This window comes from Nicotiana sylvestris, chromosome 3, assembly GCF_000393655.2.
Source record: "Nicotiana sylvestris chromosome 3, ASM39365v2, whole genome shotgun sequence".
NCBI classification, from domain to species: domain Eukaryota; kingdom Viridiplantae; phylum Streptophyta; class Magnoliopsida; order Solanales; family Solanaceae; genus Nicotiana; species Nicotiana sylvestris.
The window spans coordinates 116,685,463-116,711,636 of NC_091059.1; the positions used below are offsets into that span (position 1 = coordinate 116,685,463).

A 26,174-nucleotide genomic window follows, 5' to 3' on the forward strand; every position below is an offset into this window, starting at 1 on the left:
TTGGTTCTATTTATTTTTGAATTTTATAATTCTTGCATTATATAATATACTTTGCATGAATGATTCTTTTCCCATCGAAATTTATTAATCGAGATGCATGTATGTATATTAATATTGAATGCAGTCTGAGTTTTATTATTCAGTGTCTTGACTTATTATAATCTGTTTAATATTTTAATCTCAACTCCAGAATGACTTTATGCAATTTATCATATTACTTGTTAAAGTTTTCTTTTAGTGATAAGACATTAATTTAAAGGATGCAATATATGTACCTTTTGTTAGAAGGAATTTAATTTCGATTTCTGGGCAAATTAAGAGATGGATATTTATTTTATTTTGTTCAAATAACTAATATTCTTGAGTTATTGAGCTTGATAAATATTTTATCTCATGTGGTACAAGAATGCAAGACCTTGTTATTATATATTAATGTCTCTATTGAACAGAACAATATTAGTCTACCTCATAATAGAATATGTTCTTCAAAATTGAGTAAAACTTATCTGTACATTTTTGTCTAAGTCATATTAATCTGGATAGGATTTCAAGTTGGTCAAGGATGGACCTTAATGTTTATTGAAATTAGAGGCACTACCAACTTGTGGATCCTGTTTGGAAGAAAATTTGACTAAAGGATGTTTCCCTTCAAAATTAAATAAAGCTAGTGATAAGCTAGAATGAATCCATTCTGATTTGTATGGTTAAATGAACATACTCGTAAGAGATAGTTTTGAGTATTTTTTGACGTTTATAAATGACTACTCAAAATATTAATATATTTATTTGATGCACCGTAAATCTTAAGGATTTAAGCAATTCAAGGTTTTTAAGAATTGAAACAGAGAAGCACCAAGGAAATATATTAAGTTACTGCAATTCGATTGTAGTGGCGAGCACCTCTCTAAAGAGTTCTTTTGTTACTTGTCAGGATAAGGGATTACATCTCAATTGTCTACAGTGTAAACTCCATAATAGAGTGGTGTGGTAAAGAGAAGAAATAAGTCTCTTTTGGACGTGAATATATTAATGATGTGTTATTCAGATTTGCCTTATTCGTTTTTGGAATATTTCCTAGAAACTGCAAATTATATTTTGAATTTTGTTCCTTCTAAGTTAGTTCCTATGACATCTATAGAACAATGGACTGAATGTAAGCTCAGTCTGTGACATGTTTAGATATATGATTGTCCCGCATATGTGCTGAAAGGGAAAACGAATATGTAAGTTGGAACTAAGAATGGATAGGTGCATGTTTATTGAATATCCAAGAAATAAAACAAATGGAATTTTATTTTATTGTTCTAAAGAAAATAAGGCAAATTTCTAGATAAGGACTATTTAATAAACCATGTTCCTAGAAGTAAATTATATGTTTTAAAAGAGAATTCTGTGTTCCGCGGCCTTAAAAACCTCTTTCAACATCACCTCGATTTGTGTGCACAGTCTGGGCACGTAGCCGGAAAGCTAATATGTGAAAATCTATGAAAAATGACAAATTTTGATTATAAAATGAATTAAGTTGACCTCGGTCAATATTTTGGGTAAACGGACCCGGACCCATGATTTGATGTCACGACCCTAAACCCGAACCCGGTCGTGATGGCGCGTCTCATGAAGACAAGGCCAGCCAATTAAACCCAATTCACTTTTAAAACAGTTAAATAACATAAAAGCAGTCTAAAACATGATATAGCAATACTAAGTAGAGGATAATGTCAATAAAGTGCGGAAGTACAACCCAACATAGCCCTAACCGGGGTGTCACTAGTCATGAGCATCTATAAAACCTAATACAAGTCTGAAAGGTCTACAACTAGTACAAAAGTCTGATATGAGATAGAAATGTTAAAGAGGGAGAAACACAGGTCTGCGGACGTCAAACTACTACCTCGTGAACTTCAAATATCCGCCGGGGGCTCTCAACTTGCAATGGCAGAATCAGCAATGCCTGAATCTGCACACAGGGGTGCAGGGAGTAAAGTGAGTACTCCAACTCAATAAGTAACAAATGTAAATAACGACTGAAAGTAAGAAAACACGTAAGGCACAAGGCATTCTATAATGAAGCAGTAAAACCATTCAAAAGCAGTACAACAGTGAAAAGTCAAGTAAAATCCTCTTTCACAAATAAACAAGTAATTGGTAGGTAATTAAGGTAGAGTAAACAAATAGAAGTATGCCCCTCGGGCACAGTATCACCACATCCGCCCCTCGGGCAACATCTCAGAACAATAACAGCCCATCGGGCTCAATCTCACATCACAATGGGTACCTACGTTCACTGGGGGTGCGCAGACTCCTGGAGGGGCCCCTTATGCCCAAGCGCAATATCAAGACACCTCGTGGCATCATAAACAGGCTCTCGGCCTCATATCAATATCAACAAGCCACCTCGTGGCATACATATCTCAGGCCCTCGGCCTCGTAATCAAATCAATATATCATCGTTGTGGCGTGCAACCCGACCCAAAAGTATCCTCACAACATAGGCCCTTGGCCTTACTCAGTCAACAATCACATAAGCCACTCGGGCAACAGTAAAACATGATGCTCAGCCCAAAATATGATTTAAAATGTCATTTAAGTCTTAAAACTGAGTTAACATGGCTGAGTTTTGAAAACAGTAGAATATAGCATGATTGAGTACAAGTTTAAATATAGCATGACTGAGTACAAGTTTAACGTCAAAACAGTGAGGAAATATCAATAAAATTCCCCGAAGGGTTCAAATAGTTGGCACTAGGCCCAAATATAGCATTCAACCCAAATAATGATGATAGCAAATAGTTTTCAATCAAATACGCGGTAAAATCATCAATCGGGATGGACCAAGTCACAATCCCCAATAGTGCACGACCCCACGCTCGTCATCGAGCGTGTGTCTCACCTTAATATAGCACTACTATGTGTAAATCCGGGGTTTCAAACCCTCAAAACATCATTTACAATCACTACTCACCTCGAACCGGCTAAATCTCTAGCTCGCGACGCCTTTGCCCCTCGAATCGGCCTCCACGCGCGTCGAATCTATCCAAAATCAGAACGAGTATGTCAACATATGCTAAGGGAACAAAGCCCAAGCAAAAACAATCAACAAAGGGCACAAATCCCAAAATTACCCAAACCCGACCCCCAGGCCCACTTCTCGAAAATCAGAAATTTTTACATCAATCGATTCCTCATCTCCCCACGAGTTTATGCATATCAAGAATACCAAAATCAGAGTTCAAATGACCCCTCAAATCTTCATTTTAAGGCCTCTTAAACTCAAGCCCTAATCCCCCCACCCATTTTTAGCCCTTTAATTCCTTTAATTACACCCTTAATCCATGAAATACTACCATAGAAATGTGTTTTAGGTCCAAAATCCTTACCTTAACGAAGTTCCCTTGAAATCCCTCTTCCAAATCGTCCAAAAGCTCTCAAGCCAAAGTAAAAAATGGTGGAATAGCTCAACTTCGCGAAATGAAATAACTTATATGTTCTGCCCAGGCCTTTCCGCATCTGCAGTCCAAAACCCGCTTCTGCGGTACCGCATATGTGGTATAATCCTCCGCTTCTACGGAATTCACTTACCAGACCAAATACCGCATCTGCGACTCTGCATGTGTGGTCCCTCTACCGCGTCTGCGGTTCCTGACTCTACCTCACCATTCCGCATCTGCGACCCAACTTCCGCATCTACGATATCACAGATGCGGTCCCCATACCGCTTCTGTGGTCTCTATTCATCTAGCCCTTTTTCGCTTTTGCGATAGATCACCACCCGCATGTGCGGCACCGCACCTGCGGTCCCCAATCCGTAGGTGCAAAAATACCAGAAGCAGCAAATTCAGCTGCTGCAACAAAATTCTAACTTCTCCGTTAACCACCCAAAATCATCCCGAGGCCCCCGGGACCTCAACCAAAAATACAAACATAACCCAATACCTTATTCAAACTTGTTCCAATCATCAAAATGCCTCAAACAACATCAAATCTACCAAATCACATTGTATTCAAGCCTAAGTTTCTAAAATTCTTCCGAAATACGCTTTCGATCAAAAACCCAACCAAACCACGTTTGAATGACCTGAAATTTTACACACACATCCCAAATGACACGACGGAGCTACTACAACTCTCGGAATCCCATTCCGACCCCTGTATCAAAATCTCGCCTACCAACCGAAAATCGCCAAAATATCAACTTCGCCAATTCAAGCCTCAAACTACTCCAACCCTCCAAAACCCATTCCGATCACACTCCTAATCCATAAATCACCTCCCGAAGCTAACTGAACCATCAGAACTCACATCCGAGCCCTCTAAAACATAAGTCAACATCCGATTGACTTTTCCAACTTAACTTCCTTAAAAGAGACTAAGTGTCTCATACCTTACCAAAATCATTCTGGATTCGATCCTACCATCCCGATACCATAAAACACGGATAACAAAGCATAAAGAAGCAGAAATGGGGGAAACAGAGCGATAACTCATGAGACAATTGGCCGGGTCATCATATTTGACGGTCCCGGAGGGTTCGTAGGAAAATATGGGACTTGGGCGTATGCCCAAAATCGAATTCCGAGGTCCCAAGACCGAGAAATGAATTTTAAAAAAAAATTATTTTCTGGAATTATTTATGAGATTTGGAAATGAACTGTGATTAGAACTTGATAGTATCAGGCCCGTATTTTGGTTCCGGTTCCCGGTACAGGTTTTATATGTGATTTAAGATAAGTCTGTAAAGTTTGGTAAGAAACGGACATGAAACGACGTGAATCGGATCATTTTTGAGAAAATTGGAAATTTGAAGTCCTTAAGGAAATTTCATGATTTTGATGCTAAATTCATAGTTGTTGATATTATTTTAGTGATTTGAATGCACGAGCGAGTCCGTATGATGTTTTTAGGTTGGTGTGCATGTTTGGTTTGGAGCCCCGAGGGCTCGAGTGAGTTTTGGATAGGCCACGGGGTGGATTCTAGCCTTGGAAAAATTGCAGATTTTCAGCTGTTGCATTGCAGGCCTGCAGGCTTCGCATTTGCGGAGTCTGGCTCGCAAATGCGAGATCGCAAATGCGAGAGGCCTGTTGCAAATGCGAAAGAGGCCCATGCCAGCCTATCCTCGCAATTGCGAGGATTCTATCGCAAATGTGATCCCCTCTCTTAAAGCCAGTCGTCGCAATTGCGACGCACCCTCGAGAACCCCCTTCACAATTCCCAACATAGCAGAGGTCGGGGTTCACAATTGCGGACCCCTATTCGCATTTCCCATACCTGCGACCTGCAACTTTTATTCTTAGCCAAAAATCAATCATTTTCACATCTTTTCAAAACATAAACTCCCTAGGGCGATTTTTTAAGAAGAATTCTTCTTCCAAATCGATTGTAAGTCAATTTTAACTCGTTTCCTTCAATCATTAACATCTTTAACATGATTTAAACTCAAAATCAATGATTTTCATGGGGGAAATTGGGTGTTTTATTTAGAACCTAGGTTTTTCAAAAATTGGGGATTTGGACCTCGATTTGAGGTCCGATTTAAAAAAAAATTATATATTTGGGTTCGTAGGGGAATGGGTAATCGGGTTTTGGTTCGAACCTCAGGTGTTGACCATTTGGGCCTGGGGGCGATTTTTGACTTTTTGGGCAAAACTTTGGAAAACTCATTTTCATGCATTGGAGTTGATTCATTTAGCGTTTATTGATGTAATTAAGTAACTTGTGGCTAGATACGAATGAATTAGTGGTGGAATCAAGGGGTAAAGCGATAATTGAAACGTGAATTGTGTTCATGACATCGAGGTAAGTGTTTGATCTAACCTTAGCTTGAGGGATTAGGAGTCGTGTCTTAATTGCTACGTGTTAATTGTGGAGTACAACGTATAGGAATGGTGACGAGTATATATACGTTGGTGTCAAGCATGCCCATGAGTCTTGTACTGTAATTATTATGACTCCGTTGTGGTTTATTGTGATTCACATGTTATTATCATTATTGTTCCCTTGCGGGGATATTATTATCTTTATTGTTCCCTTGCGGGAATGTTATTATCAATACTGTTCCCTTGCCGGGATATTATTATCATTATTGTTCCCTTGCCGGGATGTTATTGTCATATTATTCTTCCCTTGCCAGGATGTTGGTTTTGATATTATTGTTCCCTTGCCGGGACCCTTTTGTGATTGGTGTTGATAAAAGAAATGGAAGCGGGTTGAACGCCTGCAACGAGATATGTGAAATGGGAGCGGGTTGCATGCCTGCAACGAGATATGTGAAATGGGAGCGGGTTGCACGCCTGCAACAAGATATGTGAAATGTGAGCTGGTTGCACGCCTGCAACGAGATATGTGAAATGTGAGCCGGTTGCACGCCTGCAACGAGATATGTGAAATGGGAGCGGGTTGCACGCCTATAATGAGATATGTGAAATAGGATCGGGTTGCACGCCTGCAACGAGATACATGAAGTGGGATCGGGTTGCACGCCTGCAATGAGATGTGAAATGAAAGTGAACTCTACATTTGTTTTCCCTATCCGTGTTAGTAATTGGATTTTGGTTTCTTTATATTCTCTTGATATTCTGTTGTTATCTGTTATTCCCCAAAGCATGTTCCCCTGCCCAATTTTAATTGCAATTATCTGCTTCTATTTCCGCTGTTTATGATATAACTGCACATGTTTATCTGGTAGTCTGGACCTAGTCTCGTCACTACTTTGTCGAGGTTAGGCTAGACACTTACCAGCACATGGGGCTGGTTGTGCTGATACTACACTCTGCACTCTTTTGTGCAGATGCCAGTGTTGTAGACTTCAGACCGCAGTGAGGTTGCTGCCTTCAGTCCAACAGGTGACCCGAGGTAGTCCTGCAGGCGTCCGCGGGCCTTGGCGTCACCTCCTACTTATCCTTTATCCTGTTTCCTTTACTCATTTTAGAAACAATGTATATTTCATCTTTCAGACTTTGTATGTAGTGTTCTTAGACCATTTGTAAAATTGTGACACCAAATTCTGGGTAGAGTTGTATTTAGACTTCCGCAGTTTGTATTAAGATTAATTTATAAGATTTTGCCTTCCGCTTAAATATTTTCGCTATTTGCATGATATCTTCTCATCACTGATAATAGTTTAAAACTGGAAAAGGTTAATTAATTAGAATAATTTGGCTTGCCTAGATTTCAAGAGTAGGCTCCATCACGGCTCTCGAGGGTGGGAAATTAGGGTCGTGACATTATTTTTACAGGATCTGAGTAAAGAAATAACTGGATGTTCAAGAACATCAAAACCCACACGTTGGAATTGACGTTCCATTGAATTTAAGTAGTGGGAGAATGTTAATAGACATAATATGCCTTTGTCGAGTGGGAGTGATGTTTGAACAATGAACGCTATAGTAAGAAGTCTCTAATATTTCAATGCTTCAAGATAATGAAGGTAATATTAGTAGTACTTCGTCGTAGTAGGAGAATGCTAAAGAAAATCATAGTTCGGTATTCACTCTTAGGATAGTTTCGGTAACAGGATCCCTGAAGAGCTTAATACCAAACTAGATAGTTACGACAAAGCACTACTGGACAATATTGCATCGAAAATGACTTGACAAGATTCTTTAACAAAACCTTATTTGGTGAAGACTTTTAATAGTCATGTAAAATAATGCCTGAGAAACTTGTAGATGCATGATTATGAGTCTAAATGGGAGATTGTTGGGGCATATACTATTAACCATATATTTGGATATAGTATATTCTAATAATTGTCATGGTTAAAAGTCTAAGTGAGAAAATTGTTGGGATATATACTATTAACCATGGATTAAGTTTAGATATAGTATTTATTATAAAATAATTATTTATTCAGTTTAATTAAAGTTTTAAACAGATCATATATTAGTATGTGTCCTTTGCTTATATAGTAGATGATTTAGTGTATAGAGTTTACCTTATTGTCACGACCTGCCGTCGGGACCGTGATGACACCTAACATTGTACTCGCTAGGCAAATCAACATTTCTAAATATCTTACCTTTTTCCTTTATCTTTCAAATATTTAAGACTTCATAAAATAGACCAGCGGAAATAAATACGAGAGAAAACAGTTTAAAACCTTAACTTTATGCAATAACGAAAACCGAAATACAATCCATCCAAAACTGGTATCACAACTCACGAACAGTCTACGAGAACTATAAATAACTATCTGAACAAAGTTAACATCTGTCTCGGAAGAAGGTAAAACAGAAATATAGTAGAGTAGAGGGGAACGCCAGGGCTTGCGGACGCCTGCAGGACTACCTTGGGTCAACCAACCTCACGATTAGCCACTAGCTCCAAAATCTGCACAAAAAGTGCAGAATGCAGTATTAGTACAACCGACCCCATGTAGTGGTAAGTGTCGAGCCTAACCTCGACGAAGTAGTGACGAGGCTATGACGTGGCATACAACCTACTCATCCTGCAATAGTTTATACTAAACGGAAAGGAAATACAGAATGTAATAGGGCAATAACTAGCATTAAATAAATCTGGAACCCAACAATTCCACTAGTATTCAGCTATAACCAATCTTTAAGGGTATTTTAACATTACAATAATGGACCTCAACAGTTATGAAAAAAAATAACAACTGATGTGGCACGCATCCCGATCCCATCATATAAACAACAACGGTATCAATATTCATCTTTATTCCTCCTTGTTGCGGTGTGCAACCCGATCCCACCTGTCCACCCTTATTACTCCTCAACACATATCACCCTTATTCTTCCTGTTGCGCCACGCAACCCGATCCCACCAGACAATCACATTTCACCCTTATTCCTCCTGTTGCCACGTGCAACCCGATCCCAATATGTATATCAGCACCAATCACAAATGAATAAAAATAAGTGTTTCACAGGTAAATTCAAATCCTCCAATATACTTATACTGCAATCTCCACAATGGAATATCACTACGATTATGAAACTTCACCAGTGTAAACTACTCAATGAGACCAACCAAGGAATACCATAAGGCACCAACAAGCCAATATAAGTCAATAGTGTAATGAAACAAATCCGTGAAATAATTAAATACTTCAATAAAGAGAACAACAGTTAATATGAAGCAAGTAGGCATGAAAACATTTATGAGCAAGTAGCAATTAAGACATGGAAACAGTTATGAGCAAGTAGCAATTAAGACAAGAAATAGTATAATAGAGAACGGGGAAGGGAAACAACTAAAAATGGTAATTTGGTGGCGAATAGGTACTCGTTACCACACCTATACGCTACACACATGGAATTTCACTTAGCAAATAAGTCGGGGATTCCTATTCCCTCAAGTCAAGGTTCCAAACACTTACCTCAAGCCAACGGGTAATTCAACACTCAATCACCACTTTACTTCTCGATTCCACCATCAATTCCCTCGTATCTATCCATAATTCATTAAATAACATCAATAAACACTAAAGGAAACAATTCCAATGCATAATCATGTATTTTCCAACATTTCCCCCAAAAAGTCAAAAACTGACTCCGGGACCGCTTGGTCAAAACCCGAAGTTCGGACCAAAACCCGATTACCCATTCACCTTCGAGCCCAGATATGCAATTGGTTTTGCAATCTGACCTCCATTTGAGGTCTAATTCCCCAAATATCGAAATTCCCAAATTTCACCTAAAAACACACAATTCCCATGAAAATCCCTAGATTTTGTGATGAAATCTTGTAAAAAGATGAGATAGATTGAAAGAGTTGAGTTAGAAATCACTTACCTATGATTTGGAGAAGTTTGGGTCTTTTGAAAATCGCGTAGGGAGGTTTAGGTTTGAGAGAATTGAAAAAATGGGTGAAAATCCCGTCTAAGTCCAAACATATCAGCTGCAGATGTCGCAATTGCGACTAGAGCTTCGCATTTGCGAAACTCGCAAATGCGAGAAAAGCATTGCAATTGCGAACTTTTCACATTCCTGCAGATATCGTAAATGTGACCTTTTGGTCACATTTGCGAAGTTCTCCCTGCCCTGTTGACTTCGCAAATGAGAAGGAATGTTCGCAAATGAGAACATGTTGGCCCAACCTTTGGATCACATTTACGATGAAGGATCGCAATTGCCATATTGGCAGGCCTCGCAATTGCGAACTCTGGTCTCGCAATTGCGAGACTAGAGGCTAACACCCGAACTGGAACCTGCAACATTTCTTTCCAAGTCCAAAACACTCCGTAGCCTATCCAAAACTCACCGGAGCCCTCGGGGTTCCAAACCAAATATGCACACAACTTTTAAAACATCATATGAACTTGCTCGCACGATCAAATTCCAAAATAACATCTAGAACTATGAAATCAATACCAAAACTCATGAAATTCTCAAAGTAGTTCAAAATTTCTAACTGTTCAACCAAAGGTCCGATTTACGTCAAATTACTTCTGTCTTTCACCAAATTTCACAAATAGAATCTAAATACCATAATGGACTTCTACCAGGTTCCGAAACCAAAATATGGGCCAGATACCAACAAGATCAAATCTATTTAAATTTCCAAAAACTATTACACTTTTAGTTAAACAGTTTTCTTCAAAAATTTATTTCTCGGGCTAGGGACCTCGGAATTCGATTCCAGGCATACGCCCAAGTCTCATATTTTACTACAGACCCTCCAGGACCGTCGGAACATGAGTCCGGGTCCGTTTACCCAAAATATTGACCGAAGTCAACTAAAATTGCCTTTTTAAGCCAAAAATCATTATTTTCTCAAATTTTTCACACAAAAGCTTTCCGGTATCGCGCTTGAACTGTGCACACAAATCGAGGAGAAATAAAAGGCAAGGCCTCTGAATACGGAAACGGATTCTAAAACAAAAGATTACCTTTTGGGCCATCACATTCTCCACATCTAAAACAACCATTCGTCCTCGAACGGATATAGAAAAGTACCTGAGTCGGTGAAAAGATGGGGATATCGGCTCCGCATATCGGACTTGGACTCCCAAGTAGCTGCCTCAACAGGCTGACCTCTCTACTGCACACGAATCGACGTATAACTCTTCGATCTCAACTAACAAACCTGCCAGTCTAGAATGGCTACCGGCTCCCCCTCATAGGTCAAATCTCTGTCCAACTAGACAGTGCTGAAGTCTAGCACGTGGGATGGATCACCATGATACTTCCGAAGCATGGACACATGAAACACTGGATGCACAACTAATAAACCCGGTGGCAACGCAAGTCTGTAAGTCACCTCTCCCAGACGATCAAGGATCTCAAAAGGCCCGATGAACCTAGGGCTTAGCTTGACCTTCTTTCTAAATCTCATCACGCCCTTCATGGGCAACACCCGAAGCAACACTCACTCTCCAACCATGAATGTCACATCACGAACCTTACGGTTGGCGTAACTCTTTTGCCTAGACTGAGCTGTAGGAAGCCTATCCTATATGATGTTAACCTTTTCCAAGGCATCCTGAACTAAATCTGTGCCCAACAATTGAGACTCTCCCGTGTTGATACCCAATTTTTTCTTATATATTTTTAATATGCAAAATAACTTCAAAATAGCATATATATGCATATATAAGCAAGTCCAAATGTTTTATTATTTTCCCATAATTTTTAAGGTTTTAAATTGATTTATTTTTCCCTTTTTTTTCCATAAAAGCCCAATAATTATTTCCAAAATTATTATTTTTGGTAATTCATATATTGGATTTTCATATTTATGCGAAAATATGGCTAAAATAATTTTTACATATTTTTATAAATTCATTTAGTATTTTTAAAGCTAAATTGCACTTAATTGCAATATTAACCATTTTAAGGTTTAATTGTTTCCTATATTCATAAAATTGAGTATTGTATTTTTAAATTGTTAATCATATGTTATAAATCATTTTAACCCTTTTAATTTAGTTTTTAGAAATTATTTACTATTTTTATAATTTATAAAAATGGGAAAATTGACTATTTAAATAACAGCCTATTTGTATTTAAATTTTGGCCTAAATTGAACCCCAATTCCCAACCCAATTGTACCCGCCGGACCAGGCCCAAACCCAATTTCATAAACCGACCCACCTACCCTTTTAATCTAGGCCGTTGATCATTCAGATCAACGGCCACCATTTCACCTACCATAATTAAACCCAAATAACCCCTTAACCTAATTCATTTTTCACCACCCGCCGCCCTCGAATCCCTCTCCTCTCAATTCTCTCTGCATCCTTACATAAACCCTAACCACCGCCACCCAATTCCACCCTAATTCCTTTCAATCCCTGCCTAATCCATGGAATCCCATGGTCGTTCGAGATGTATACTGGCCTCCTACATCTTTTGGTGGCCCGTTTGTGTGATTTCATGGATACATATCGATGATATCTAGTCCAGTCCTTGCTCAACCTCTATCTCTGGTCTTTCTTCGGCCATCCATGGCCGTTCAAGTCAGATCCTGGACTTTTCCGGCTAGATCGGTAACTTTTCAAAGTCTTTCTCACTTTTTTGGGTTCTCTGAAACCCTAACCTTTAAGATCTTTCAATTTTCTTCAGATCTATCTTAGATCTGTGCATACTATGAACTTCTTAAGTGTTTTCTCAAAGGTTCTCCGATTTTCTTTCAAAGTGACTCTTCGTTTTCAACGATTAGGGTTTTCTCTTAATTTATTTTTAAAAAAAATGATCTCTTCTCTAATTTTAATGTTGTTTATGATTTTACTATGTTTAAAAGACTTGTTTATGCTTTCCTTCTACTTGATTTAGCATGTTGAAAACCCTAGGTCTTTTTGGTCTTATCCGAGTTCTGAAACTGTCCTTGTTTGTTTGAATGTATACTTGTTCGATTAAGTTCTTTGTTTCTGACTCTCTTTTCCTTGTTTGATTTATCTGATTCCGAGTTCTTATCATCTATTAAACTTGACTATTGTATAAACCCTAAATTTCTTAAAGGGTTTTCCTTACTTATTGCTGTGAGTTCTTTACCTGTTTCTGACTTTCTTTACCTGTTAGTTTGGTTCTCTACACTCTGATTCTATGTGACTACTTGACTTTGCTGACTACTGTGCTTCGAGTAGGTTTCCTTTACTACTAAATCCTAGCTTACTCCTGCTACTACTATGTTTGTGTTGCTTCTTTTGTCAATATAATTGACCCAACATGCCTAATATGCATGTTCATTCCTTTCTATTTATATGATGAGGTGCAGAATCACGACTCTTTCTTGATTGATTCTGATTCCTTCAATGTTGCGACTGATTACAAAAGTTTTCTTATGAACCCTAATTTTTACTCATTTTGTTTAAAAGTGATTGATTCCTTTCCTTTACTGTGATGTTTGACCTTGCTGAATCCTTTCCCAAAATTAAGCATATTTTGTACTTAGTCTCAATTATTTACTTCATACTTTTACTGCCCTCTTATATGGCAAGAATCAATCTGTCCCAAACTGATTTCTTTCCTTTATTTGACCCTGTTAGTATCCGTTTGAGCAGTAATTCCCTGATTAAAGGGAAGTACTTGTATTGATTGATTCTGATTGTGATTGTTTCCATGTCTGTATTAAAACCTTACTTTTTACCTTATTCTTTACTCGTTTTCAAAACTATAAATACCCTATCCTCTCTTCTTTAAACACACGAACAATTTGAGTTCAAAAACACACTCACACATTCAAAAATTCTCTCTTTATCTACTACTACTGTGCTACAACTTTGTCTAGCCGACTGAAAGCCAAGGCTAGACTGTGGAACCTTGCTTACTTTTCCTTTCTACACTTTGCTTCTCTGCTGGTATGTCCTAGTTAATTTTTCAAGCCTCAACAACAACATGCCTTTTAATTGCTTCAGCCTCTTTCATTCTTGTACACTCCTGTATGTGGTTCTGCAGTCAAGTTACTTTACTAGCATGTTATAATGTATCCCCTTCCCCTTTAGATTAATGCACTCCCTTACATGTGTTCCAAAACATGCTCTGTCAGTCATTTACTGTATATTTGCTGTCTTATGAATCTCAAACCCCCATATCCCCTCTATGTGTTTGTGTTCTTTTAGCTGGTTTGTGATTGTGCCAGCATCAACTATTGTTGTGCATGTCAAAACCAGACCCCTGCTGGGGTTATGTGTTTACAGATAAATGTCTGTGTGTCCCCAAGTCCCTTGACCCCTTTGTGTGACTACTGAGTTTTGAGTATCATTTACTATTATTGATTTCAAATACTACTGTTACTTATTGCTTTCTAAATGGACCATCAGTCCAGCTTTTCAAACAAATCCCTTTCAACATGTATTCTGCACCTTCACCATACTCTTAGAATCTAGGTTCTGCCCCTTTTGTGCGAGCCTTGCCTTGGAATCCTTGAGTTCCCTCTGAACTTGGACACACATGAGCTGGCCTTTCCACACTGTACTTACTATGTTTGGCTATGCAAATCTGGGTGTGAACACTGCCCGGGATCCCTTGAGGTCCTTAGGGAACTTTGACACACCTAGATATGAGAAAGGCTTTGAAATGACATTGGCATTTGAGGTGGTTTATTCCATAACTTAGAGAGGAAGTCAGAATCAAGCTTCCTATTATTGTAACTTCTTATTTTGCACTTCTTAGGTATTTCAACCATTTGGTCTGTAATAATTTGCAAACAAATATTGGGGTTGGCTAGTGAAAAAGGGATGTGGTGATTATGCATGCTTTAGCTAGCAGAAGGGTAGATAATATGTCTATAGGATCCATTTCGATTCAAACGTGTTTGTTAGATAATATGCCTATAGGATCTGCTTTAGTTTAATAAATTCTGCATGCTTCACTTTCACACAATTAGATATCATGCCTTTAGGGTGTAAAATAATTGAAGTCCAGTTTCCATTACATCATGTATTCCAATTCGTCTCCTTAAAATCATGCCTATAGGATTTAAAATCAGCTTTAAATAATTAGATACCATGCCTATAGGATTTAAAATCAGCTTTTTAATAATTAGATACCATGCATATAAGATTTAAAATCGGCTTTTAATAATTAGATACCATGCTTATAGGATTTAAAACCAGCTTTTAATAATTAGATACCATGACATATCTTCTTTGTTTCCTTCCATTATTGCTGCCTTAAATTATGAAACTGCTGTACTTATCGCTTTCTTAATGTACAAATACATGTCAACATGCTTTTAATTATTGCATAATCATGCTCAACATCATACTCCACTCGTGCCAAACAAATACTATAGCGACGCTTTTAATGAGTGGTTGCGCTCTTCCTATATCATTACCCCTTAAATTCGGAAAGGCATATTTGTGGTAAAACTAGTCGATCAGCGGTGCAGTCGATAGTTCCGTGCCTTCCCCCTTGAGTTGTCCACTCAAGGGTACCAGTCTAAAACCCCATAAAAGCCTTACTCTGTTTAAAATGTGCATGCATCATGGTCAAACCTAGCCGGTCAGTTATGTTGTCCACATAATGATCCTTTAAGATAGCTGATGTGCCGGAGAATTTCGGCACATTTGATACAAATTGCTTAGATTTTAGCTTGTTTAGATGCAATTATCTTCTATACTTATGTAATTTTAATATTTTTGTAGTGTATGATGTTTAAGGACTTAAGATCATGGAAATGAAATCAAAAATCCACAAAAAGACAAGAAAAGAGCAAAAAGGCATCGCAAATGTGGATATGCGATCACAAATCCAACATGCGAGCCATAGATTTCTCAAGGGGATCGCAAACCACAATAGATTTCTAGGCAAAGTCCAGTGCAAGAAATGCGGTCCAGTCTACAATCGCATAACCTATTTGCGAGCCGCATAATGGACTGCAAACTCTACAGGAAGGTTGCTGAAGGTAGAAAATGCGACGCAAAATGCGATCGCATATCTGTAATGCGGACCGCAGAATGTGAACGCGATGAAGGCTTGGAAACTAGGGTTTGAAGATGCGATGGATATGTCAAGAATGCGGGCCGCATGTCTGTTATGCGACAGATATGTGGTCGCATATTTAACCGAAAAGGGTCTTTTTGTCCCGAGTTTTGACCCACTATAAATAGATTTATTGGGATTCTGTGGGGGCATCTTGTCTGATTTTGGAGCTACAATACAAGGATTTAATATTCCTCTCTTTTGGAAGCTTTTGGGTCAAGAATCTTTCACTTTGTAAGCTTTATGACATTAAATATTCTCTTCCTTTTGTATTTTAATATGTGTAGCTAACTTTAAATACTAAGGTTGTGGACCCTAAATGGGTGTTATGTTAATGGGTGTTTAACATTGAATATATGTATAATAGTTGGTTGATATTTATTTACTTCTTATTCTTCATTTATTGTTGGTGGTTGCAAACATTAATAAGTGCCATTAAATTCTTACTTTACTTGGGAAAGTGAGTTGGAATTTGGTAGAAGTAAATATCAAAGACTCAAGGCTTTAAACCTTGTTTAATAGAATCGCTTAGGAATAAGTGGGTTTTATTTGGCATATATTGATTATTTTTAATTGCAACTCTTTTATATTTGGAAAAATCATAAAGAGGAAATACTACTCAACTATTGGAAAATATTGGGTAGTCATTTAGAAATCATTTGCATATCAAAAGAACCTTCCATTAGAAATATATCATATTAACACCAGTAGCATTACACTTCATTGAAGGGGACACAACCTTGGTTTCTTTAATCAAATTATTTACATTATCAATATCACAATTAGTTATTTCATCAAACCAAACTCAATTCATACTCTTGTTACCATTAACCGAATAGAATTATGACTTTAGTCAAATAACACACTATTTGAGTAAACTTTTCACACCTATTCCCTATGGGATTCGACCCCAACCTTGTTGGGTTATTATATTTGACACCGACCGCCTTACACTATTTAATTAAAGTGTAATTTGAGCGTATCAAATTTTGGCGCCGTTGCTGGGGCTTCCCATATATCATATTAACACCGGTAGCATTATACTTCATTGAAGGGGACACAACCTTGGTTTCTTTAATCAAATTATTTACATTCTCAATATCACAATTAGTTATTTCTTCAAACCAAACTCAATTCATACTCTTGTTACCATTAACCGAATAGAATTACGACTTTAGTCAAGTAACACACTATTTGAGTAACCTTTTCACACCTATTCCCTGTGGGATTCTACCCCAACCTTGTTGGGTTATTATATTTGACACCGACTGCCTTACACTATTTAATTAAAGTATAATTTGAGCGTATCAAATTTTGGCACCGCTGCTGGGGAATACGATTTTGAAATTACTAATTAGTGTGTGCTTTACTTTACGTCTTAGTCTATTCCATCACACTTTGCTTGTTTTGCCTGGTGTTGATAGGAAAACATGGCTGAATATGAAGAAGAAATGGAGGCGGAAATGGAAGAAAATCCTTTTGCGGACATAGAAGAGTACATTGAGGATACAAATGCTATTGTACCTCCGGCCGTTGGCGCTGCAACTTTCAAGCTGGAACATGGTTTAATCCTTATGCTCAAAGCAGAGAATTTTTTTAGGAATTCCATTGATGATGATCCGACACAACATCTTAGAAACTTCTTGTTTGTGTATGTGATGCATAAGCAGAACAACATCTCAGATGATGCTCTAATGTTGAGGTGCTTCAAGTACTCACTAGCTGGGGACGCAAGGAAATGGCTTCAGAATATTCCACCAAACTCCATTCATTCTTGGCCTGAACTTGTCCGGGCATTCTTAGCTAAATGGTTCTCGCAAAGTAAGAAGTCTGAGCTCTGGGATAAAATTTTCTTTTTCAAGCAAGTACCGATAGAACATCTACATGAGGCATGGGATCAGTTCAAGTTATATTTGATGAGGTCTCCCAACCATGGTTTTCTAGATTCTATCTTGTTGGAAAAATTCTACATGGGCTTGGATCCTATGAACCAATCTATAGCCAAGAATGCAACTGACAGATCTTTTATGGGCAAATCATTCGCAAGGGTCACGCAAATACTTGACAAAATGGCAAAGCATAATCAAGCATGGCATTCAGAGGACAACACAAGTGGAATTGCATATGAGTCTCCTTCCTTGACCACCATGATCAAGGAAAACCAAGAGAGGATCAAGTGATTGCAGGGCTTGCCATAAATGTCAATGTGTTGACAAAGATGTTCACAGAAAGCCAAACGAAGAAAGTAAATGTGGTAGAAGATGTGCAACCCTTATCAAATGAAGACTTTGAGGAGGCAAACTATGTCAACAACTCTCAAGGTGGATATCAAAGGCAACAATACCAAGGTCAAGGACAACAAAATCAATGGAGGCCTCACCCACAAGGGCAAGGCAACCAACAGTGGAGAAATGACCAAGGCGACTCAAATCAATGTAATTGGAACAACAACAACAACTTCCCAAATCGGAGTTCAAACCCTTATGTTCCTCCAAAGGGTCAATATTCAAATAAAGGTTCCTCAAGTGAGTCTAAGTTGGAAGGCATGCTTGAACAGGTGTTGCAAAATCAAGAGAAGTCCGACATTTCTATGAGGAATATGACCAAGCTTGTTGGTTCTCCTACCGCATCCATTCAAAAATTAGAGATGCAAATGAGAGACCTCTCTAGGGAACAAAATCCGAAGTAAAAAGGGACACTTCCAAGTGATACAATTGCGAACCCCAAGGGTAGTGGAAGTGGTCCAACTTCTCATGTTATGATGATTACTACTCGGAGTGGGAAGGTACTACAAGGAGGGAGTGAACAAGTGGTTGAAGTTGAAGAGTCCGAGCATGAAGTTGAGGTTGAAGAGCCAAGGGTTGTTGAAGTTGAAAAGGTTCCGGAAGAGTTGAAAGGTGCAACAAGAAAACCAGGACGAGGTAAAGTAAAAGGTAAAAGAGACACCAAAAACTTTACCACCTATTCCTAAACCTCCTCCTCCATTCCCTCAAAGACTTGCTAGGAAGGTTGATGATAGCAAACTCGAAAAGTTCTATGACATTCTCAAGCAATTATCGGTGAATATTCCATTTGTGGAAGCATTTCAAGAGATGCCGGGTTTTGCTAAATATTTAAAAGATTTGATCACCAAGAAGAGAACCACCAAAAATGAAGTGGTGAACGTGACTCACCGGGTTAGTTCCATCATTGCAACATCTACCATTCAAAAGAAAGAAGACTCGAGAGCTTTCACCATTCTTTGTACTATTGGGGCACATGATTTTGCAAGATCCCTTTGTGATAATGGGGCTAGCATCAACTTGATGCCTCTTGCCATTGATAAGCAAGCAGGGTTAGGTATGCCAAGGCCTAGAAGTATGAGATTGCAAATGGCCGATCGTTCCATAAAGAGACTGGTGGGAATTATTGTTGATGTACTTGTTAAAGTGGGAAAGTTTCATTTACCCACCGAATTCGTAATTCTTGATTGTGCGGTTGACAAAGAGATCCCTATCATTTTGGGGAGACCATTCCTAGCCACAGGAAGAGCACTAATGGATTCAGAACAGAATGAGATCAAATTTCGTGTGAATGATGAAGAGGTCACATTCCAAGCAAGCAAGGGTATGAAACTACCACATGAATATGAGAGCATCTCGGTGATTGATGTTGTTGATGAAGTGGAAGATGCGGTTAAAATAAAGATGGAAGAACAATGCCTTGGTGAGGTGTTGACGGCTATTTTGGTGAACTTTGATGGTGAAGATATAGAAGGATATATGGAATCGGTAAATGCATTGGAGGGGCTTGAGTCCTACACTTATGCTCCGGCAAAGCTCTCTCTCGACTTAGAGAATAGAGCCACTACTCCCGCAAAGCCTTCTATTATTGAGCCACCACAATTAGAGCTCAAAGCACTTCTACCACCCTTGAGGTATAAATTTCTTGGCTCAAATGATACTTTACCGGTAATCGTTTCTTCTTTGTTGAATGATGTGCAGGTAGAACAATTGTTGGAAGTCTTGAAGGAGCATAGGCAAGCTATTGGATGGACAATTGCGGATATCCGAGGGATCCCCCTGGAATTTGCAAACACAAGATCCAATTGGAGAGTGAGACAAAACCAAGTTTGAAACATCAACGATGGTTGAATCCGTCCATGAAAGAGGTGGTAAAGAAAGAAATCATCAAGTGGTTGGATGCCGTGGTAGTCTACCCCATTGCCGATAGTTCTTGGGTGAGCCAGATGCAATGTGTTCCAAAAGAGGGAGGCATGACTGTGGTTGAAAATGATAAAAATGAGCTCATCCCTACAAGAACGGTGATCGGATGGAGGATGTGTATGGATTACCGGAAGCTCAGCAGTGCCACATGCAAAGACCATTTGCCTATGCATTTTATTGATCAAATGCTTGATCGGCTAGCAGGAAGGTCATTATATTGCTTCCTTGATGGATATTCCGGTTACAACGAAATCAACATCACATTGGAGGATGAAGAGAAGACAACATTCACTTGCCCTTATGGAACTTTTGTTTTTAGCCGTATGCTATTTGGTTTGTGCAATGCTCCGACTACTTTTCAAAGATGTATGATGTCTATTTTCTCCGACATGGTGGAGGATTTTCTAGAAGTTTTCATGGACGACTTCTCAGTGGTAGGTGACTCTTTTGAGCATTGTATTAACAATCTTAGACAAGTGCTTAAGAGATGTGAAGAGACCAACCTTGTGCTCAACTGGGAGAAATGCCATTTCATGGTGGATGAAGGTATTGTATTGGGGCATAAAATTTCAAAACATGGCATAGAGGTTGACCGGGAAAAGATCGAGATTATTTCCAAGCTTCCTCCACCTACTTCCGTTAAAGGTGTTCGAAGTTTCTTGGGGCATGCCGGGTTCTATAGGCGTTTCATCAAGGATTTTTCCAAGTTTGCAAATCCTATGTGTAAACTCCTTGATAAAGATGCCAAATTTGTGTTTGACGACAAATGCCTCAAAGCCTTTGAGGAATTGAAGCAAAGGCTCACCACGACACCTATTATTGTCACACCCGATTGGTCTCTTCCTTTTGAGCTCATGTTTGACACTAGTGGTGTAGCTATTGGGGCAATGCTTGGCCAATGTCACAACAAGGTTCTCCACCCGGTCTATTATGCAAGCAAGACACTCAATGGAGCACAAATGAATTACAGAGTGACTGAGCAAGAACTTCTTGCCATTGTCTATGCCTTTGATAAGTTTCTGGGCTTATTTGTTGGGATCCAAGGTGATAGTGTACACAGATCATGCTGCTCTTCGCTATCTCATGGCAAGGAAGGATGCAAAGCCTCGATTGATTCGGTGAGTCTTGTTGTTGCAAGAATTTGACTTCGAGGTCAAGGATCGCAAGGGAACTCAAAATCAAATAGCGGATCATTTATCAAGGCTTAAAGCGGCAGGGAGGCCAAAGGGAGATCTTGAAATCAATGATGCATTCCTTGATGAACACATATTGGCACTATTTAGCACTTTTGCTCCTTGGTATGCCGATATTGCTAACTACTTGGTTAGTGACCTTATTCCGGATGGATTGAAATCCTATCAAAAAAGAAGTTTTTGAGAGACTGTTGGCAATACTATTGGGAAGAACCATTCTTGTTTTGTATTTGTGCTGACAACATCATCAGAAGGTGTGTTCTAGAAGAAGAGATTATGCCAATTTTAAAGGCATGCCATGACTCACCGGTTGGGGGTTACCATGGGGGAAATCGGATGGCGGCTAAGGTGCTTGAATGTGGTTATTATTGGTCGTCGATCTATCATGATGCCAATCAAATGGTCAAGGCTTGTGACCAATGCCAAAGGCAAGGATCAATCTCCAAGAGGCATAAAATGCCAATGCACTTTGTGATGGAGATAGGAATCTTCGACGTATGGGGAATTGATTTTATGGGTCCCTTTGTAAGCTCTTGTGTGATGAAATATATCTTGGTAGCTGTGGACTATGTGTCCAAATAGGTTGAAGCAATTGCCTTACCAAACAATGAGGCAAGAAGTGTGACCGCATTCTTAAAGAAAAACATATTCACTCGGTTTGCACTCCTAGAGCCATTCTTAGTGATGGTAGGTCTCATTTCTATAACAAAGCTTTCACGGGGCTACTAGAGAAATATGGCGTCAAGCATAAGGTGGCCACACCTTATCATCCCCAATCAAGTGGACAAGTTGAAGTTTCCAACCGGGAGATAAAGAGCATTCTAGCAAAGACTGTTAATGCAAACCGGACCGACTGTTGAAGGAAGCTAGATGAGGCATTGTGGGTGTGCCGTACGACGTACAAGACTCCTATTGGCACTTCTCCTTACCGGTTAATCTTCGGAAAAGCTTGTCATCTACCTGTGGAACTAGAGCACAAAGCCATGTGGGCTTTAAAAAGGTTGAACTTGGACTGGGCTGAAGCTGCAAATTTGCGGTTAACACAACTCAATGAAATGGAGGAATTTCATTTCCATGCTTATGAAAGTGTAGCTATGTATAAAGAAAGGATGAAGTTCGTCCACGACAAGAAGATCTTGAAAAGGGAGTTCAAGTCGGGTGACCTGATTCTGCTCTTCAACTCAAGGCTAAAATTGTTTCTGGGCAAGCTCAAATCGAAATGGTCCGGTCTGTTCAAGGTGGTCAATGTCTCTCCTTTTGGAGCTGTGGAACTAGCATCAGAGGATGGGCTCGGGACTTTCAAAAGTGAATGGCCAGCGAGTTATAGTTATATCGTTTTTGAGTGTTTTACGCGAATGAATGTACTCCCTCAAAAAAGCACTACTTGGGCACAGACGGAGAAAAACATTTGGTGGAACAATTGGCTCTCAAAGATGGTCCATGCCTAACCAATGAGTGAAACAAAAGGAAAGCCAACTTCGTCGTGCCGCGACATTAAATCAAGCGATTCATGGGAGGCAACCTATGTGTGGTAACACCCTTTTTGTCCTTTAATTTTTTAATTTTTGTTAGATAGCTTTAATTGAGCAATTTAAAGTGTGTGTTAGAGTGCATGGGATTCAAAAGATCATAACACGGGGTAAGATTGCATGAGAAAGGGAAGAAAAATCACCTTAGGAAGTTTGCTACACATAAACGGTCGCATTTTCTCTATGCGGACCGTATTTTGGTCACAAACCAAGACAATGGGTTTGCCTAAAATTGGTGATAAAAACGCGACAAGGTGGTGCACTTTGCGGACCGCATTTTCACTATGCGATCACATAGTGTACCGCATTTTGGCCCTCACGCAACTCAAGCTGAATCCACCGTATAAGACTTATGCGGTCGCATAAGATGTTATGCAGTGACTAACACGTCGCATTCCTCCCAGGTAAGTCCCTCACATCTCTTTTCCGCATTTCAAACACGCCCAAAACAAAAACAAAAGAAATCAATTTTTGTATTAAACGAAAAAAAGCAAACTAAGAACTGAGAAGGCTAACAATCTAGTGAATCAAGAACATAAAGCAATATCTGTGAAATCATCTCCCAAGTGTGCTTCACTGGTATGTTTTCCTTGTCCCAATTTCATTCTTGCAAGCTTTCATTTCATATTTGTTTTTTGTTTGCCCCGTTTTTTTTTGTTGTTTCCTGTTTTCTTTTTCTTTTTGTTTGTGTTTTGTAGTATATATCTTCCTGTATTGCGATAGTCTTTTTGGTTGGGAAGTATGTTTAGGGTGCTGGGTAGTAAAACTTAGGACCGCCATTATTGAGGGTTGAGCTCAAATCGTTGGGAGTGATGAATTGTGCGGCTCACATAATCAAAATGCGGTCCGCATTTCTGCCGCAAAAGCAAACCCTAGCAGGCTGAAGAAGATGACTAAATGCGGTGACTTTGTGATCGCATAATTGATATGCGAACCGCAAAGTCATCGCATACTGACACAAAACACCCAGTTTAATAACATGCTTTCTGTGGCCATTTTGCGATCACATTTCCTACTTTGCGGTGGATTTTGTTTCATGAGCAATTAGGTATGCGATGGTTATGCGATCGCATAAACCATCACATACTTAGATCATTTAAAGAGTTTGCAAGTTTGCGACAAGTTTGCGGTCCGCATAGTGGTTATGCGACCGCATAACCTGTTGCATTCTTAACTTTTTCTTTAGTTTTCCTATTTTCTTTTCAATGTTGCCTTCCATGTCGCTCACATTTCACTTTTGTGTAGATATGGCTCCCAAGAAACATATAGTCTCCACCCAGAAAAGGGCATCCTCTAATCGTCAAACCCAACAAGCAAAGACTAGACCCTACTGCTACACGCCCCTCCCAGTCTGATGAGGAAGAGACCGTGCCCGAAGTTGACCTACAAGCTGAGGCAAGAAGGAAAATAGGAGATGACTTCCAGCTCAGGTTTGGGGTCGAAGGGTCCAGGGAGCTTTATAGAGAAGGGCTGAACAAACGAAAAATCCTGGACGAAAAACAATTGAGTGTGAATGGGCTACAAGAGTAGTACCTCCACATCTGGGAGAACATCAAGGCAAGAAAATGGGAGAGCTTCACGGAGCTGCCTGATGAATATAACGAAACCATTGTCCGTGAATTTTATGCCTCCTAAGGAGCCTCTATGACTGCTCATCACAAGCGCAACAGGGTTTTCTATGACACTGTGTTATTTCGGGGGAAGAGTGTGTTCTACATCGATGAGACTATAAATGAGTTTTACATCCCTGAATGGAGCCCTGGCACAACTGAATATGCCGCCAAATGGGAAAATTGGGAGAATGAGCGGAGTTGGATATCATCTGTGATAGCAAATGGGACCCCTGCCTAGATCAACCCTATGCACAAAATATATAAGGAGGATCTCACATGAGAGGGTCGATTTTGGCTTAGTTTCTTCACCTCTTGATTGATACCGTCAAGAAATGAGACTTATATAGGCATTGAGAAAGCTCTTCTCATTGCATGCATCATGGCAGGAATCAAGATTGATGTGGGTGCTCTATCTTCCGGGAGTTAGGGATTTGGGCAAAGCAGGTAGCCACTTCATTTCCATTCCCCTGTTTGATCACAACCCTCTGTAAGGCTGTGAAAGTCCCTACCATGCCACACACTGACAAAACAGGGAAGGCGCTGAAGGATATTGATATCACGCGCATTAATGATCTTGTTGCTCCCCAGAGGTTTAGACTCAGAGTCCAATTGATGTAGAGCTTTCAGACTCCAAGACTCCTGTGACCCCTCAGGCTCCTGTTGCATCCACTTCTACTTCATAGCCCGACTCTCAGTCCACCATTGCTCAGCCCTCTGCTGCATTGCCAGCCATTTCGAGGCTTGGTCTCATAGCTAAGCATGCCAATGCTAAGGTAGACCAGCTTCTGAAGAACTTGCCCACCCTCATCAAACAGGCTTTGACTCCTATTCAGTCCTTAGTGACAACACTCCAACAACAACAAACATCTTACGATGATGGTCTGCAATAACTTGAGTTGAGGGTTCAGAAGATAGAGCAAGGTGAGGTTAGTGACTTGCCTAGGCTCCGGGAGGAGGTTGCCACTATGAAGACTGAGCTCCACAAGATGCAGACTTTGGAGTTCGATCTATCATCCTGCCAGCCCAAAGAAGGTGAGCAGGGAGCAGACACAACAGCACCAGGCTTGGACCTTGACTTCTCCACTCTGATGAAGGATATTGCACCTCCGACTGCCGGGGCTTCCCAACCTCCAGCTCCCCCTGCACATATTGAGATTCCTTCTGAGGAGGATTTCAGACATTCTATAGAGTCCGAGGGTGAGGAGGCAGACGAGGGAGAGGATGAGGAGGATTCATGGTCCACGGAGGATGATGACCCTCAAGAGAAGGGCAAGCAGATTGCTGCCTCTATAGTTGAGGACAAGGAGCAAGCATCAATTCAGATAGCAATAGAACATTCGCTAGCAGACATGGCCGCACCTGCAGATCCATTGGCCATTCAGCCATCAACGGATGAGGCTAGCAGCTCAAAGGCCCCAGCTCTAGTATTGGGTCAGCCAGAGATCCCTCCTCCATTAGTGGAGGTCACTCCTCCGGCCGAGATCTCATCGGTCCCAGCTTCAGCATCAGAGGGTGACCCCACCATCACTCAGCCGACTTCCGACTCCCATAGCGCTTAGTGCGCCTCAAGGAGCCCCTAAACTCTGTTTTACGTTCTTATGCATTGGGGACAATGCATGCTTTTTAGTTGGGGGTGGTAGCCTTGTATATATTTTTGTGAAATTGGCAACTATTGTACATGTTTATGTTTTTGGTGCTATATAAGCAAACTTCTGTATTTATTTGTGTTTTGTGACTCTGTATATATTGA

General features: G+C 39.7%; 2 protein-coding genes across 2 annotated transcripts; both read left to right on the forward strand.

The window, feature by feature from the left end:
• The first annotated feature begins 18,102 nt into the window (after positions 1–18,102).
• Positions 18,103–18,573, forward strand: LOC138887895 (eukaryotic peptide chain release factor GTP-binding subunit-like). The gene has a single exon (XM_070169686.1). The coding sequence runs from the start codon at positions 18,103–18,105 to the stop codon at positions 18,571–18,573; it is 471 nt and encodes a 156-aa protein (XP_070025787.1).
• A 72-nt stretch (positions 18,574–18,645) lies between these two features.
• On the forward strand, positions 18,646–19,999 carry LOC138887896 (uncharacterized). Its single transcript, XM_070169687.1, has 2 exons — positions 18,646–18,805; positions 18,966–19,999. Exons 1-2 carry the CDS (start codon positions 18,646–18,648, stop codon positions 19,997–19,999), a joined length of 1,194 nt encoding a protein of 397 aa, XP_070025788.1.
• The last annotated feature ends 6,175 nt before the right edge of the window (positions 20,000–26,174 follow it).

Bases quoted from the DNA above. Each gene is read 5' to 3' on its own strand.
- LOC138887895 (XM_070169686.1), top strand. From the start codon at position 18,103: ATGTTCACAGAAAGCCAAACGAAGAAAGTAAATGTGGTAGAAGATGTG.
- LOC138887896 (XM_070169687.1), top strand. From the start codon at position 18,646: ATGATTACTACTCGGAGTGGGAAGGTACTACAAGGAGGGAGTGAACAA. The intron at 18,806-18,965 runs GTAAAGTAAAAG...CATTTGTGGAAG, and splicing joins AACAAGAAAACCAGGACGAG to CATTTCAAGAGATGCCGGGT.